Source organism: Pieris brassicae, chromosome 6 (genome assembly GCF_905147105.1).
Source record: "Pieris brassicae chromosome 6, ilPieBrab1.1, whole genome shotgun sequence".
NCBI lineage: Eukaryota > Metazoa > Arthropoda > Insecta > Lepidoptera > Pieridae > Pieris > Pieris brassicae.
In genome coordinates, this window is record NC_059670.1 from 6419589 (window position 1) to 6436728 (window position 17140).

Below are 17140 nucleotides of genomic sequence, written 5' to 3' on the forward strand. Positions count from 1 at the left end.
AAAAATAATGGAAACTATAGTAGATATATAAAATGTCAGTTGTCAAGTTTAAACTTTATATATCCGTGAATTGTCAAATTATGTAACATTATAATCTGGGAAAGTTCAGTTACAATCTTTCTACCTAAATAATGTACTTTATACTCCTAAGTTGGTAATTAGTTAATTTAATAAAAACATTTCCTTATTTAAGTTTATTTCATTGTTGGGAAAAAATTATAACAATAAAATCTGTAGGCGAATATTCTGTGTCTTGAAACAATTGTGTAATAGATGTAGAATATTCGCTTAGGCAGGTAACCAACATAAACCCGAGCTTGTCTGGAAGCTCTTAAGTGGCAGCATAGAGCACAGTGGGATAATATCCTGCTTGCCTGAACTGTGAAAAACCGGACCGATCATTTACCGACGACCTTTGGCATATAGTCACGGACACCTATTGCTTTTTGGAATGTAAAATAGCTCAGCAACGACACTCGACTAGCACAAGCAGAAGCAGAAATGCTTACATACAATTTGCAAATACTTGGGTAAGGCGCACTTCACTATACATATAAATGGTGAACTAAAAATGTCCCAAGGCCTAGCTCGTCTACACTCCGGGAAGGAAATTGAATTTGATTAAAGAGGAAAGACAAGTTTTTGGACTGGAAATCTCAGCCCGGGCCCGTCTCAGCAAGAGCCCGAGAGATCTCTATTGTGCGGTGTTATTCTCTCACCAATACCTAAGCAAAGGAGACCAAGGATGTCTTTTACAACGCAGAAACAAGATTTTGTGATTATCATGGGGGATCTTAACGCAAAGGCGAAAACACTAACTGTGAGCATAACATGGGCATAACCGGCATTGAAGCACGAAACGAGGAGGGTGAACGTTATATAGAGTTTTGCCAATACCATGACCCGACCCTCAGTGGTACACTATTCTTCCATAGAGATGTATATAAGTGTACACATGGAACTCACCTGATGACATCACGAAAAACTAAATTAATACCTTTATACTACTTCTTCTTTCGGCTTCTGGCACTCATCGCGATTGTACAACCAGTCGGTGCTCCTGGTGGACCTAGGAACAAATTCCGCTTTCGCTTCACCAGACTTCACGCTGACGTTGACGCAATAGACGAAAATGCATCATAGTGGCCTACACCGAGAACAGCTCTTTCGTCTAGGTCTCACTAAGTATTCAAGCGTGGACTAGATGTCAACATCGACTTGGAAGTTGGTAAATGACGTTATATCGGAAGCGTCGTGTCTGAAACGGGAGGTACAGAAAAAGACATTTATTCACGTATTGCCAAGGCCCGAGCAACATTCGAACAACTTCGACCTGTATGGCAGTCACGGATGTTGACGCGTCAAATCAAGCTTAAATTATTCGGATCCAACGTCAAATCTGTGCTGCTCTATGGGAGTGAAACGTGGAACGTCACTAAAGACATCTCGCTCCGGCTTCAAGTCTTCTCGGTATTCTGGGTGGGAAGACTGGCCTGGGAAGATCTCTAATGAGCAACTTTGTGATCGCTGTCGAGAAACCCCGATCAGCCAGCAGAATAAATGAAGCAAGTGGAAATGAATATACTCCGAATAGATCCCAATCATATCCCCACGGAGGTGCTTAATTGGAACCCGCAAGAAAAGTAGAAGCGTTGCCGTCTCAAGCAAACCTGGCGTCGTACAGTTGCAGTTGGGGCGAAGAGAGTCGGAAAGACTTGGAGCGAGGTGAAATACAAGGCTCAAGACCGAACGCATTGGAAACTCACTTTGAACGTCCTCTGCTCTACCTTCGAGTTATAGGACATAAAATCGTAAATCAATAATTTTACCTTATATTATAAAAACTAAAATATGCATAGTGGTATTTCAGCACCACTATTTATAAGGCTAAAACATAAGGTAAATCCTGAAGTCAATCGACAAAAGTTGGATACAAATGATGACAATATAATAATAAATTTGTTAAACTTCACTTTTGTAATGATTAATTACGGTTTATAAAGTAGTAAAAACTAGCAATGACTGTCTGTGTATGCAACTTGATTTGGATAAACTTCTGCATTGGAGTGAATTAAATAAACTCCAGTTTATTAACTATGACAAATGTGAAGAGACGACCTTTAGTGCCTTTCCAAATAAAATTCTCTGCGACTATAGAATAGGCTATAATCAAATTTGGTTTAAGCGTAATTAAAAACGAGACGGAAAACGCATACTTGCTGGGAGAGCTCATGAGTCTGTACGTTCCGGACAATTATAACCACAGCCGGAAACATAACCTTTTTTTCTGTGCGTTCGGCTCGCACTGTCCAGCGTCAACAAGCTCCCATTCCTCGGTTACTCTCACTGCTTAATGGGCTCACCGGAGAACGACCTATTTCTGAAGCGTATTGGGGTAATAAACTGTGATTTAACCATGTACTTGGAAAAGATTATAGGATAGCAGGAGGTTTACTGCCAATTTTGTAAATAGCTTAATTGTATTTTATTTTAGTTAGAATTTAACCATGCATGGGCTGTAAATAAATAAATAATAATTACTATAGTACTTCTTACTTTAAATTGAATTAATATTATTCCGTTGGATGATATTTTACTTATATTAATGACTTTTACTAGTTAAGACTTTTAGAGATGCGGAATGCCGCATACATACTCATACTAATCGTAAATTCAATTCATAAGTAGTACTTTCAAAGTTTTTTTTTAACTTTAAGCCATTTATTTGTGACTGATATTCACTTTTCATATCTACTTTGTTCCAGTTTTTTTATGAGGAGGGAAGTCGCTAAGCAAAAGGTAAAAGACGATACTCAACAACGACTTTAATGATTGATTTATGTACAGAACGGGTTGCAGCTTGATGATCTTATCAATCCAGCATTGCGGACACATCCACTAATTACCAATCGAAGATTTGCATGGAATACCCATTTGCTGTGAATTACTGCTGATAGGATTACTCAGCATACGGTGACTTGTAGCTGTCTGAATTTATTTTATTCAATTATTTATACCTCCTGTCTACTTTAATTTATTGATTTCCACATCTGACCGTGTATTGGAAATTGGACATGTTAATCAGAGTATTTAATAAAATTGCTATAGTTTTGCTGAAACGTACATATAACATATCCTGATACATAAGGTTATAATATTATTATTATTACGCTTTGTGATTGAAGTAATATATGTAATAAATAATATGTATCGTATTTTCTAGTTACTACGATTCTGATATAAAATTATTATGAAAATACGCTTGAAACTACCTTGCGTATTATTGTACAGTAGTGAAATAGTGTAGTTTATTTGATTTGATGATGACAGAAAAACGTTTTACAACCTATTAAATTTATACCTTATATTTATATTACCTCCACGACCATGTCGCAGATTTTATATTTGTTTCGTGATATATTTAGTAGACTAGTCGGTTTAGCTTTCAGCGTCTAACAGACGCTGTCGATTTTTGGTTCTAAGGTTGGCATTTCTCACGATGATGATTCTACCTTAGAGTCCTGTCCAACACTGATCTATATAAAGAGTTAGATTCTACATACGGATTTTTTTTTATTAGGTAAATGAAACATATAGATACTACTTGTGAAAATTTTATTACAATTTAGGTGGTTTAAATAAATTAGGCCTTACTTTATGGAATGCGTTAATATTAAGTACTTGGCGTGAATAATTCCTACGATTACGTAGTTGTTTAATAGAAGAATAGCTGGAAGAAGCTGATTGAATAGAATTTAGCCAATAATCCTTAAATATAATTATTTTTGAGATATTTTAAAGCCGCTGAGTATATACAAACGTTACATGCATATAAAGAAAAATACTGGTGGCATATTTACATGAATGAATACTAGCAGTTAAATTTAAAATACTTATTAAATTATAAATTCTTAGTGATATTTAACTTCAAAATAAATAATAAATTGTAAAGTGATAGAACGTTCAAATTTAAAAGCATTAAATCACAATAATTTGATTGATATTTTAAATCATGTTGCAAAATATTAAATTACTGAAAAATATTATCTGATTTATAAACTAAATTCTTGTCTCTTTCTTACTAATTGTGATTACACGATATTGATAAGAGATAAACGAGTAATTCTGTTAGAATGGTGCAATTAGAATTTAATTTTTACGAATAACAATAGTATTTAAATAGGTATAGATGTTTTAACCAGGGACATGCGTTATTAAAAACCCGAGGATTATACTACTGAATATATGAATGTGAAAAATCCATCTTAGTATGTATCAATATATAACACTTAAATATTTAAGGTACCAATAATATTATAAATTATATTTTACAATCAAATCTACGTAGCTACACATAATTAGTAAACACACTTAATATAAATCATAGTATTAAGTACAAAAATGCGCACTATTCGATATATATGTTGCCATAGCTAAAATGTTTGTGTTCACTTGCACACGTGAATTTCCGTGCGCGTTACACACTTTTCGCAAGAAACGCGACAACACCAGTGAAATTTACATCGACATTTTGTTTCTTCGACAGATTGTATCGTGTTGTAACCTCTTCCGCAACAGAGAGTTTCACATCCATCTTCACCTGTAACGTATTACTTGATTAATACTTAGAAAATATCCAAAAAGTATTAATATTGAAAACTTAAACTGTTAAAACATTTAATAGACATTTTATTATCATGCTATGTTATGTTATATATATTACAATTCTAATTTTACACACATATATATATATATGAAAAATTTGAGACTACTAAAAAATATAGACATCGCTAGATAGTTTGGCCACGTTTATGGACTCGTTTACATATAACACATTATAACTATATTTACTTAATATTTTTTACACATCTTAAATAACTAATTACCCCGAGATGTTCGATTGCAGTGTCTCCCATGTGTCCCAAAGGAGCCTGTCATTGGTTCCGCTTCACAGTAGGAAGGAGATGGTTCCAGGAAAACCAGTTCAGATTTTCTTGGTTGCCTGCCAACGCCTGCGTTCTGTCTTGGCCTGGAGAATATAAAATCTTATGGGCTACTAGGACATTTTCTTCTGTGCCTGATACACACCGACCATATGAGCAAGTACTATATGCACAGCCAAGATTCGACCGCACAGATTAAGATATATACTAGGATAACACTACTCAAACAGTAGTAAAATTAGGTAAGTTAATATGTGTGTGGTAAATTATTATTACTTCATTATAAATAATTATGATCAAGGAAATAAATTATATAAAGTAATATTTTATTGTTTTGGTCCTTTCACATATTCGTACTGGCAACATTTTTTTAAATAGCTTCTTATATACTGTATATTAGTTTGAGTAGAATTTCCGGTGACATTACCTCCGTATAACCAAATGCGTCTGTGGTGCATGTGTGGCAGGCGGAGGGTGGGGTGTTACCAGTCTCGCGCGGTGATACTTCTCCCTCAGCGCAGCGCCAACAGCGCGAAATGGCGGCAAAGCGCGCCAACATGTGCGCAGGGCACACGATCCAGATACACCGTGACATTTGCACTCGCGCCGAACTAGGTCCTTTACTATCTGTAAATTAAACTGTTTAAATTAACTTTGTTTAATTTAAACAGTATATTAAATACTTTCTTTAAATTTAATTTTGTCTTGCTATTCCTAGCGCGACTTTAGCTTTTGTATGGAAATAGGAAAACGAGTATCTAAGCCTTAGAGACGTTGAGAGGCTAGGTTGCCATAATATTATCTAAACATAAAAATGACTGCTCATGTTCATTTTTTGCATATTGACCAATATAAGTACAGCGGTTGTATGTTGTTTTTTGTAATTATTGTAATATTGTAAATTGTTGAAGATTGCGATGCAGACGGAGCCGGTCATAGTGTTCATATTTAAAATTGTGCTTTTATTTTTAACACGATTGCCATCCATAAAAATACAAGAACCAGTAATTCACTTTACAAGACACATCTATAAATTGCTTTCAAACGTGCTCATTAAAATTACATACGCTTACAATCTACATGTTCATTACAAGTAATAAAAGATAAAAGTAACAAAAGCCCTCTAAGTGTTAAGCATTAATAAAATTGAATTACACATGATTAAAGTGCACCTTCTTGTATGGACACCTTTATTTTGTTTCTTTTTACATTTTTGTAGATAAAAACAAAATACATTATTATCTATAGAAGCGAGTCGCAGTTGGCGCGAAAAATGACGACATGTACGTTTTCATGTTATTATAGGTCATTAATAAGTACCTTATTAACAATATAGTAGTTATTTGTGTGCATTTCAGTATAATATAAACACATTTTTATGTAAATATGTTTTTAATATCATTTTGAGAGAGCTTTTTTTAGTCAGGTTTAAGTTTAGTATAGCGAATACTTTACGTAGTAATTAGTTTATTCTATAATTTGAGTAATAGTTTTCCGGGTTAACCACGAGTCACTATAGTTTAATAGTTTTATGACTTTAATACCTATTTTTTTTTTCAGTTTAATAAAACTTAGATGAACATTACCTCCAATTCAATTAGAATGATAATTTAAAATTAAATAGAGTCTAGTTTATTCATATAACATTATAATGACCGCACTTTTCTAAAGCCTTTAACACAATTATATAGAACTAATATGAAACGATTATGCGTATTATAAACACGAAACTTTAGGGGAGGTCCATAATAAAGTTAAACCGTCCATGTAGTTTGCTCTCTTGTATCGCTGCAGGGTAATTGCCCCCTCGATACACGGTACATCGTTTCGCACAATAATGTAATTAGACCCTGTGGCTACGAATTACGATATTAGGACCACGACTATACAAATTACAATACAAATGGGAAATTATAACCATAATTTTGAAACTATAATATAATTAAGAACCAGATCTTGATTACATTGAATAAATATAAAGCTTTGATAGACTTGATAATTTTAAAATTGTTTTAATATTAACTCGCCACGTCATATGTTCCTTACGGTAATTTATTCGTATGAAAACGTAGCTAAAAAAGATAACATAAGTTGTTGTGATCAGTTAGTTAATTAGGAAAGTTAGTTAGTAGCTGACCTACTAGTACTCCTGTGTCTGACACACGCCACCGACCTTTTGGTTCTAAAGCATGCCGGTTTAGGGATGAGAGAGGGATAGAGGAAAATACATTTGTTTCACATTAATTACTTAAAGAAACGTTATTAAACCCAATCAAATATCATTTATGCTCCGTACGCAAACTTATATCGATAAAACGTATATCTTGGGATCTTTCAATATTTTTTTGATACATCCCTCCATCATAATAATGTTTCTTAAACAGAAAAATCTGTGTTATAAAGCTGTAAACAGAATAGCCAAGTGGTTATTACGTCTAGTCCCTCATCAAAGTTGAATTGATTGAAAGCTCTCATATAATTTATAACATGGAACATCTAAAGAAATTGCTGTTACATTTCAAAATTATACACTCGCACGGTTCGTTGAAGAGTTTATAGGACTCCGATTCTTGATAAATATTAAACCAGTGTATGTACAGGATGTATTCATTTCGTCAGAAACCAATAAACAGTTAACTGGAATATATCGAATGGCGGAGACGTATAAATGCAGTGTTGTAAAAAAATTTTTACCTAATCCATGAAACGTTTTCAGAGTCGTTTTAGCAATCTTTCATTCTTTATTTTTATATCCTACCTATGAATGATACTTTATGATACTCTTTGTTACTCTATGGTACTCTATGGTACTCTATGATATTCTAATTCACTCTATGATACCCTGATTTTTATCGTGGTGATACGCGGACGCTTGGTTCATGAGACTTCATCGATACAAAAAGTTGCAACGGCATTTGTGTGCCGCGATATTGTGTGATCAGTCAGGGATCAACACCAGATCCACGCGACTTTACGGAGGTTCTGTAAGAATTCAATAAGAAATTAGAAAGCTATATATCTTAGCGATCTGTTTAAGATATCACAAACTCCGCATACTAAAAAATAAGGACACATCTTAGAACAGACGTTTTGTATTTTTTTGAACCCCAAGGAACAATTTTGTATGAAGGACTGTGTTTGGCCAACGCTTCTTTGCATTTAGAGGCCCCTTCCTTTATAATAAAATTTTCCAATCTATGGATCCTAAGATAGTCAACCTTTTCAAATTCGCTAATAACATTTAAAAAACACTAGCATTATTGGATTTCGAATGTACAGAGGCCTACTACATATCTTGACATGACTTTGAGGTGGCAAAAACTAACAATCGTAACCAATCATAACAACTCTCAGGTACGTTCTCAAACACATGCGTATACACACCCATGCACACACTCACACAGTCATTCATACTTAATGTCATATAAGACATAATCGTAAAAAAATGAAAAAAATGCTTTAAAAATGCATCATGTACCACGGAATAATGGTTTTCTAGTTGCCCGAAACACAGAAACTAACTAGTATGGAGACCAGCGATATATGAATTTTGTCACAACCCCTTTGGATTTTTGAATTTATTATTATTTTTTAGTGAGGTTTTTGCGAATGCCAATTATACCTTAGGCATTTAGTTCATAAAATGTTTTTGAAACAGATACACATAGTAACTTAGTTAAAAGTTAGGCGTAACGTAATATCTATCTGTTATCGTACTGTAGATATAAATTCTAAAAGAATTACTGTTTTACTAACTGCATTTGAGAAATTACGCTCATTGCATTAAGATGCACTCAAACGCATTTAATAAATTATACCTTTGCGTATATATTTCCTGTTGGCAATACTAATTGATCTTAGTTGTTGAGTAAATGTTTGTAACTAGACAGCGTATCTTGATACCATCATTTTAGATTAGCTTCAATATTTAAAAAATACCATAGAACCGCCTTTATATAATGCATAACTTTATATTATACATTATATCCTGCTCAATCGTGACTTTTGTAATTCTTGTATTTCTGATTCTTTTATATTGCATCACAATTCATGAATCCGTGAGATAAGCTTCTTACTTTAATATTTTTATTATTTTATTTTGTATTATTTTAGATTAAGCTTGATACTTCTCTGGTTATGCGGCTTTTACACTTTACCCATCATATTTATATTTTTAGTTTTTTTCCTTACGGGTTGCTTGGAAGGGATCGCTTGTTAGCGATTAGGCCGCCCGTTGCATCCTATAATTTGTATGTACTATTATGTTATTTGTTTTTATATAAATGTAACGAGGTGTAAATAAATAAATATATTATGGTTTATCCACCTTATTGATAACAACTAAATAAGTTTATTGCACCGTTTTAACGAAAGTACTATTTCGTCTTTGTCTATCAAATTGTATTTAAGCTGTTATGAAAAGAGACAGATTAGTACTTAAGATAAAACGAGGTAATAAGTGGTTTGGTGTTTGCAAGGTACTGAACTAGGTCCTAGAAATAGGTACCGCATATATATATAATATAATATTATAAATTAGGTTTGTTTATACGAATATGTATAATAGTTGTTATACCTACAACTTATAGTAAATAGTCTTAGTGCATTTCACGCTTATCAAAGCTAATATACCAATAGACAACTTTGTTGTGTTGTGGAAAATATGTGTAATACATTCACACAAATATTACACACTTTAATACCCTTTACGGTATTAAAACATTTATTTATTTTAAATAAAAAAATGCGCTACATTTCTGCGTAAGCAGAAGCAGCAGTGAAAGCGAAGGCCAAAGTAAAATCTAACCTCCCCTACCTTCCTTCCAACTCGGTTATTATGGAGGTTCATGAGACTCCTAGCATCGGCCTCTATTTCCCGTGAATCCAGGAATCGTCGAGCGAACCGGGCGCCGTACGCTGATTCGCCACAACCACCCCAGTGGAACTGATCTGACGGACTTGGTGCCCGTCTCCTAAAATTATTATAATGTTGTATTATTAAGTATATTTATGTCGTCAAATAGATGAAGATTTTTTTTTGTATTATATGTTTGTAATAAATAAATGACATTTTCGTTTATAAATAAATACTTGATTATGTAGTTGTCTCTGTCGAAGTCTGAAGTTATATTTATTTTAGTATAAACGCTCATCCCTGAGGTCGTAGGTTCGATCCTCGGCTATGTACCAATGGAATTTCTTTCTATGTGCGGATTTAACATTCTCTCTAACGCCGAAAGAAAACATCGTGAGGAAAAGGGAGCTTGCTTAAGACCCAAAAAGTCGATGGCGTGCGTCAGGCAAAGGAGGCTGATCACCTACTTACCTATTAGATTAACAAATGATCATGAAGCATATACAGTAATCTGAGGCCCAGACCTCAAAATGTTGTAGTGCCACTGATTTGTTTTAAAAGTACATTTCGGACGTAACTTCAAAATACTAAAAGGATTTTTTTGTTCTTGTAGTAGCAATCATTGAATATAGTCTATGATACTAGCCAACATTTTGCTGGCAACGCACAATGTATTTAATCTATTTATAACACATAATCAAAATCTTATCTGCATGTAGAAGTGCAAATAGGCATAGACCTGACCAAACCTTAGATTGTTTTCTTCCACCAAGTATTTAAAAGTCTGTCTTGCTAGATATAAAAAAGCTCTAATGGGAGACGGATAAATATACTTCTTGGTAAAAAATATTTTCTTAAATTCCTTTCTTTTTTAGGTTATAGGATTTGTTTTACCTATTTGATGAGCATCCGCAAGCTGGTAGATCGCCTCTCGCGCAGGCTGTGCTGAGTGCATGCGTCACGCCAGCCGATGTGATCGCATATGTGAATGCTGCCTCACGAGTTGCTAAAACAGTAAAAATTTATGGTTTGATAAATAGGTATTAACAAGCTTTAGAGTCAATGGTCTTATAGCTACGGTAGGATGACTGTGCAGATGTGTTATTATTTTATATTTTTATTAGATGAAAACATTTATGTGAACAAAACAAATATCTTACTCTTTATACAGAAAGCCTTTGAACTAGCTAGAACCACGAATGATCCAATAAAGATACATGTATGTGTAAGCATAGGTGAAAAAGTTTATGTTTCAGTTATCTTACGGGAAAATAAATATAAAATATAATATCCGTAGCTTTGGTTAGTATTAATCAAATGTTAATGCACCTATATCATGAAAACTTGAAGTCATTGGTTGCTCAACGTGAGAGGTATTAAGACGTGAATCCATAAATAAATCAACGCTAGTCGTGAGAACCGTTTGTATGATATTTATCGAGAAGCTGTCATCTTTGGCCGAGCTAATGAGTCAATTAGTAGGCGATTGTCATTTGTTTACTATGCATCGAATTTTGATTGAAGCTGGACGAGAGTTTGAGAATGGAAACGGTTTTTAATTTGGAATTTGTATATCTAAATAATGATTATGTTCAGGTTGGCTCTTGTTTAAAGCATGCTATAGCGTCATGTAGAAAGTGAAAATTATAAGCTAAGGTATGAAAGTTAAAGTTGCCAAAGTACTATAAAAATGTCGCATATTAATATTTGATTCTAATAATTTTAATAAGGATTTTGCGTTATTTATTAGTGACTATAGACCCTATTGTTTTTTTTTAATTCTGTAAAATATTGGCTTTAAAAATTCAAAATGAATATTCATATTTTCAAGCACCCGCCAAAACGCTTCTCAGGTGACACCGTACCGATAACGTGTCATGCTTGAAATACGTAAACAAATGTCAAGCTTTATACGTGTCAATTGTCATACTTATATTACATATGTATATATTATATTTCGATAATTGAAGTTAAACACCAAAACAGTTATAGGAATAGACAGAATAAATATAATATAGAACGTGTAAAGACCAAAATATTTATTTATGGATTTTTTTATAATTTAATGATTTATTACAAGGTGTATCTCCACAAGGCAGCCACGTTTTATGCAGTATTGTTCATAATAACACTTTATTTGCCACTGTCACACACTGTCAAATAAGTTATTGTTAAATATTGTGGTTGTTTTAAATGTTGAAGATAGCGGAACTGTATAGTAAGTTAGCGTATTCACACCTCCAACATCTAAAGACTACTTGATTTTGTTTATATTTATTGTATTGAGCCGTCACCTTCAATAAGGTCATCAACAGTAGCACGTAGTGATTTATAATTACATTAATCTAGATAAAAACCAATCATTTCAAAAGTTAGTTTTTTCTGTAATTTTTTTAATGACTTAGGGGTTGGTTCCGGAAGGAGCGGCTCTTTCTCGTACGTCAAATAACTCAAATATCATACAGAATGATGGTTTGACGGGTCTTAAATCTTCAGGTATAGTGCAAAGGTTTCCCTGTTCTAGAATCGGCACTTAAAGCCTCAAGTCATCATAACCATTAAGGCTTGTCAATTAAAATGTATGTATATGGCAATTATATCGACAATCGTGAACGAATCATAATTATTGACAGATTTATGGCAATACCATTGAATTGTTGTGAATAAATGAATTTTGTATGCAATCAAGATACCATTAGAAATCTTAATTACATTAGAAACAATGAGGGACGTTTTCAATATATAATTAAGATTATAAATATCTAATTTAATATTAATATCTAATCTAATGATATTGATCGATAAATAAATTTGTTTTTACCTCAGCATTAACTTTGCCTTCAAAATAGGCGTCAACACTTCGACCGGAGGGACAAAGTAGAAATTTTGAAAGAGATATAAAATGATTTTGAAAAAAAAATTTGATTAATTTTGTTCACGTAAATAAAGAAAATATTTATTGATTCTTTATCGCACCTTAAGTTAGAAAGTTCCATTAACTTTATCGAACAAAAAACGTTTGTCAAGAAAGTCTATTACTTTGTAATTAACATTTGGAATTGGTTTTAAATTAAAATCTCGTAAAGTTATACCTACGATTTATGGTAATTATATCTATGTTTACACAGATTCATAATAATTTCACGTTTGTAGATAAATTAGTTACCATAAAGAACTAGATGATTCACGACTGGTATAAATTCTGTAAAACTGTTACGGATTTGCAATATTTTTGACAATTCAATTTGACGTTACCTTGAGTCGGCCGGGCCTTTGCCCCACAAATACCTTTTTAGGCAAGGTAATATTTTTTTGAAGATTGAAATGGGAACGAGCTTAAATCTAGAAGTATCTAAATTAAAAGGCTGTATAATTGTTATTGCATTTCCTTTAAGTGTGCAATATAAGTATATTGAAATACTAAATCATATCCAGTTCTATATCTATCAACATGTTTCATAGCAAGGTTATAAAGTTGACATAGATATTGCTTCGCTATCATAATCATAATTTATCATTCTGTATTCATTTACATAAATATTTCATTACGATTTCGTGCCGCCTTCAGCCTTTGTTTAGGGAAATTATGTGTTGTTTACTTTATTGTATTAATTTAACAGTGTATACATAAATGTAATACTTGAAAGTGTTATAGGTTTAAAAAGGATCAAATATCGCATGAATTGATTATTCTAAAGTTGACAGTATTACTATAATAGCAGACAAACATAGAGTACCTATAGGTACTCCGACTTAGGGTTATAACCCTAAGTCGGATTCAGGACAAAAGAGCTATGAATTCCACAGAGTATGTACCACTGGAGTAGGTCCCTCTAAACGAAGTAAAAGAAATACACTCAAAGAACGACTAGAAGACTTGCGCTTTTATAAAAATAAGCATTGAGTCACACAAAATAGTATTATCAGAGTAGATGAAAGTAAACTTTTATGTATCGATAGACAAAGAACTCAAAAAACTACCAGAAAATCGACGATTAGAGACCAATAATTTCTTCCAGGTGACAGGTTCCATAAATATTTGGGAATTACCATTATCGAAGACATTAAAATATCAACCCCTAGCTTCGGGCCTCTTGGAACCGGCGAATTTCGTGTTTCGGCTGAAAAAACAAAACCTGTAACAGAAGACAGGGACAAGGTTTACCGCCCTCTGTTCGCATCTCAAGTAACACATAGTATTGGCAAAATTATCAGTATCCTACAATCCCGCAAGGATAATTTACTAGTGTTACAGACTAAGGGCGCAATTGTCAAATGCATTCGTAAGATCCGCTACGGTAAGGCTATATCCATACTGACAGGCGGCTTGTCTAGACAGCCTTTATTTTCATAACTTAGAACTTTTAGCCAGGTAATAGCAACAAAGTGAGGCTGTATGCGAGAATTAGGTAACTATCATTTCGATACTCGCTAGGTTTCCCTAGGGTTACAGTCAAGACATTTAATACAAATTTTATACTTACTAAATAATGTAAAAAAAGTCTTTGAATGACGAGAGTTTATTAGTAAAAACTATTCCGTAGCCATTATTTATATACTATTTATTATTAACCTAACAATAATTATCTATGGCATTCATGTGTCAAAATAGCATGTCTCCACTAAGCTGTGTGGCACCAATTGAAATAATTTGAGCTTGTCCGTCAATTAACGTCGGAACTAATAAAGCAAAGTAAAATATTGACAAGCCGACTTAATCTTATCGGTGTCGGAGGCTATAAATGCTTTTGTAATAATTAGTTCGGCGTTATACAATTTTATGTATTACCGTGAAATGGTAGATACAGTTATAATTGAATCAAAAAGGATCCGTTATGTTAGAAAATATTTAATTAAATTCCGAATTGTAAGCGCTTAGTGCGCCACTTTTTTAAAAAATTCTGTTTAATATTTATGATAGTATCTTTAACATTAATCGTTTATATAACCTTAAATAAATAATATCGTGTTATTGTTTGATATATTTTTAATGTTCAAGAAATGGTAACCATGGTAACGAACGTCATAACGTCAACGTTTTATATTATGGTAATAGCTTATTTGATTGTGTTTAATTTGTAACAATAACATATTGTTATTCTTATAACTAGCAAGGACTGATGTACGTTTTTATCAGCCTTGTTAAATGATAATAGTAAAAAACAGGATTGCGATAATCTTCCATGGTAACATTTCTTAAACAAACATATAATTATTACTTACACATCTTACGGAACATACTGTGTCATTAAATTAAACACAGCGACAAATTATATGTTACAAGGTAGTGCGTAAGAACCTATCAATTTTGATTGATAACATTCTAAAGATTGATTAAGTTTTTTGTGAGTGTTTCACGTTAAAGTAGATTAATCATATTTTAATCAAGTGTTTGTGTGATGTCAATGTCTTTTTGTTTAGGAAGTCACAAAACGATGCCGTTTTCTTTTTAATAATTTATTAGTTAGATATTAAAACAAATTTTATTTAGCTAGGAGATTTACCATTCGTTTTGTTTTATAAAAATAAATGGTCTTCAATATGTATTTGGTAAATCTCTAATCCAAGGAACGTTATCTGGCGTGATTATATTTGTAACGACACCTACAATCTCAATCTTTAACCATTACGATGAACAGACGACGATCAACCTTAATTGTGCTAAAAAAGCTTTTACGACCGCTAGGCAATTGTAAAACTCCTCGTCACTATTCTAGTAACCAACTAGGATTATTGCCTTAGATTGGAGGAGCTGTACACGATCCTTACTCCACATACTAGAGGAACACGAACTACGACATAACGTAGACTGCTTAAATAAAAATATTCGAAAGTTCTTTTAACGATATTTAAGGAGGAATATTATATAAATATGTATTTGCAGACATATTTATAAAAAAACAATAACACCTGTCTGTTTTTATTTTATGTTTATATTAATTATATTTAGGTTATCTGGAAGAAACTGCCCTTAGAAATAACTAACCTAAAGCCTTTGTCTTCGTTTATTTCATTTTCTCTTGTTTTGTGTTATTGTGTAATTATTTTTATCTGTTATATAAAAATCGCGTGACCGATACGACAAATCGTATAGCTTAAAAAGCTTTACCAAACACAAGTCAATTAGCCGTGTGGTATAAATCAACGGTGTCAATGTGGGTGTGATATCGTACGTTTGTTTTCTAGGTAGTCTTTTTATTCAACTCATTTGTTCGAAAGTATAATGGTTATGTAAATTTTAACTATTGGAGATATTGTTTTATTAGACCAATGCTATAGACAGTTTGAAGTTGTAAATATGTACTAATTGATTATACGGTGATATTCACGAACGAGAGGAGGATAGTTCGCGCAAGCTTTTACTCCCGTACGTCAAAAACATATTAGATTTTGACATACAAGAGGCATAGTAAGTCTCGTTTCTGCCGTGTTTCAGGAACAGATTATGATCTAGTTACTTAGTCTCAAAAGACATAACATCAAGGAACAGTTTCCATAAATTTGAAGCCAAGACCCTCGTTGTAGAGCCACTGGTTTTATTCTAACTTCTAACCCTATGATTTGTTGGGAATTAGATTAAAGAATGGAATTTATATTGTGTAGTTTATATTTTAAAGTCTTTATGCAACTATAAGAGCGTAAATTGTTTGTAATATTATTATATTTACATAAAACCGGAATTTGTGCAAGTAATGTATTTTAAATAAAATCCCATAGTTACATTATCCCATTATTATATTCATGTCTATAATCTCTTATGGTTCGGATTGATTTCTGCATAATATTATTATTATATACAATTGTGAGATTCAGTAATCTTCTACGTTATTTTCTTACTAGTACAAAAATATAAGTCCTGAATTTAAATGATGTTAATTAAATAATAAGTAACGTTATTACCATTGGCTATCCAGGCAATAGTTTTAACTTTATGCCAGTTTCAAGTGGCTATCCACGTTGTTTGACTCATTTTTATTTTTACACATACATTAGTCACAGAGAATCAAAAAACACTAAAACCTTTTTTGTAGCCTATAATCTGCCTAGCGTTATAGGTCATTGACCGTCGGTAGTCGCAAAATTATTGCAATTTAAAGTGTCAATTTGAAAAATTTATAGCTCTACTTAAAATGGATTTTAGCTATTTTAATCAATTTTTAAATTTAATTTGGCTTTTGAGACTGAATGTGAAATGTACAGTTTAAAAATAATATGATTTTGACATTCACAGAACACGCCACAGTATATTAAACGTTTTATCTAAAATACATTGTCAAATATTTTGTAGTAATTATCTTTACTTACGACTAAGCGAGAATTTATTTACATATGACCAACATTG

The 17140-nt window shown here is 32.6% G+C and overlaps 1 protein-coding gene and 1 long non-coding RNA gene across 4 annotated transcripts in view; one reads left to right on the forward strand and one right to left on the reverse strand.

Annotated features, from left to right (window-relative positions):
* Positions 1–4448: 4448 nt before the first annotated feature.
* The window catches only part of LOC123710903 (protein Wnt-7b), a 48693-nt gene continuing 36001 nt past the window's right edge, over positions 4449–17140 (reverse strand). The window contains exons 5-9 of one of the 3 annotated variants that reach the window (XM_045663203.1): positions 10693–10804; positions 9760–9916; positions 5371–5582; positions 4887–5029; positions 4449–4600 (exon numbers count right to left, since the gene is read on the reverse strand). In XM_045663203.1, coding sequence (XP_045519159.1) covers positions 4449–4600; positions 4887–5029; positions 5371–5582; positions 9760–9916; positions 10693–10804 — 776 coding nt within the window. Of the gene's footprint in view, positions 4601–4886; positions 5030–5370; positions 5583–9750; positions 9917–10692; positions 10805–17140 lie in introns of all 3 variants that reach the window. The other 2 variants (XM_045663205.1, XM_045663204.1) reach the window with 2 other exon arrangements.
* On the forward strand, positions 4536–5465 carry LOC123710904. Its single transcript, XR_006753879.1, has 3 exons — positions 4536–4602; positions 4907–5185; positions 5411–5465. It is a non-coding gene; the product is annotated as an uncharacterized LOC123710904 (long non-coding RNA).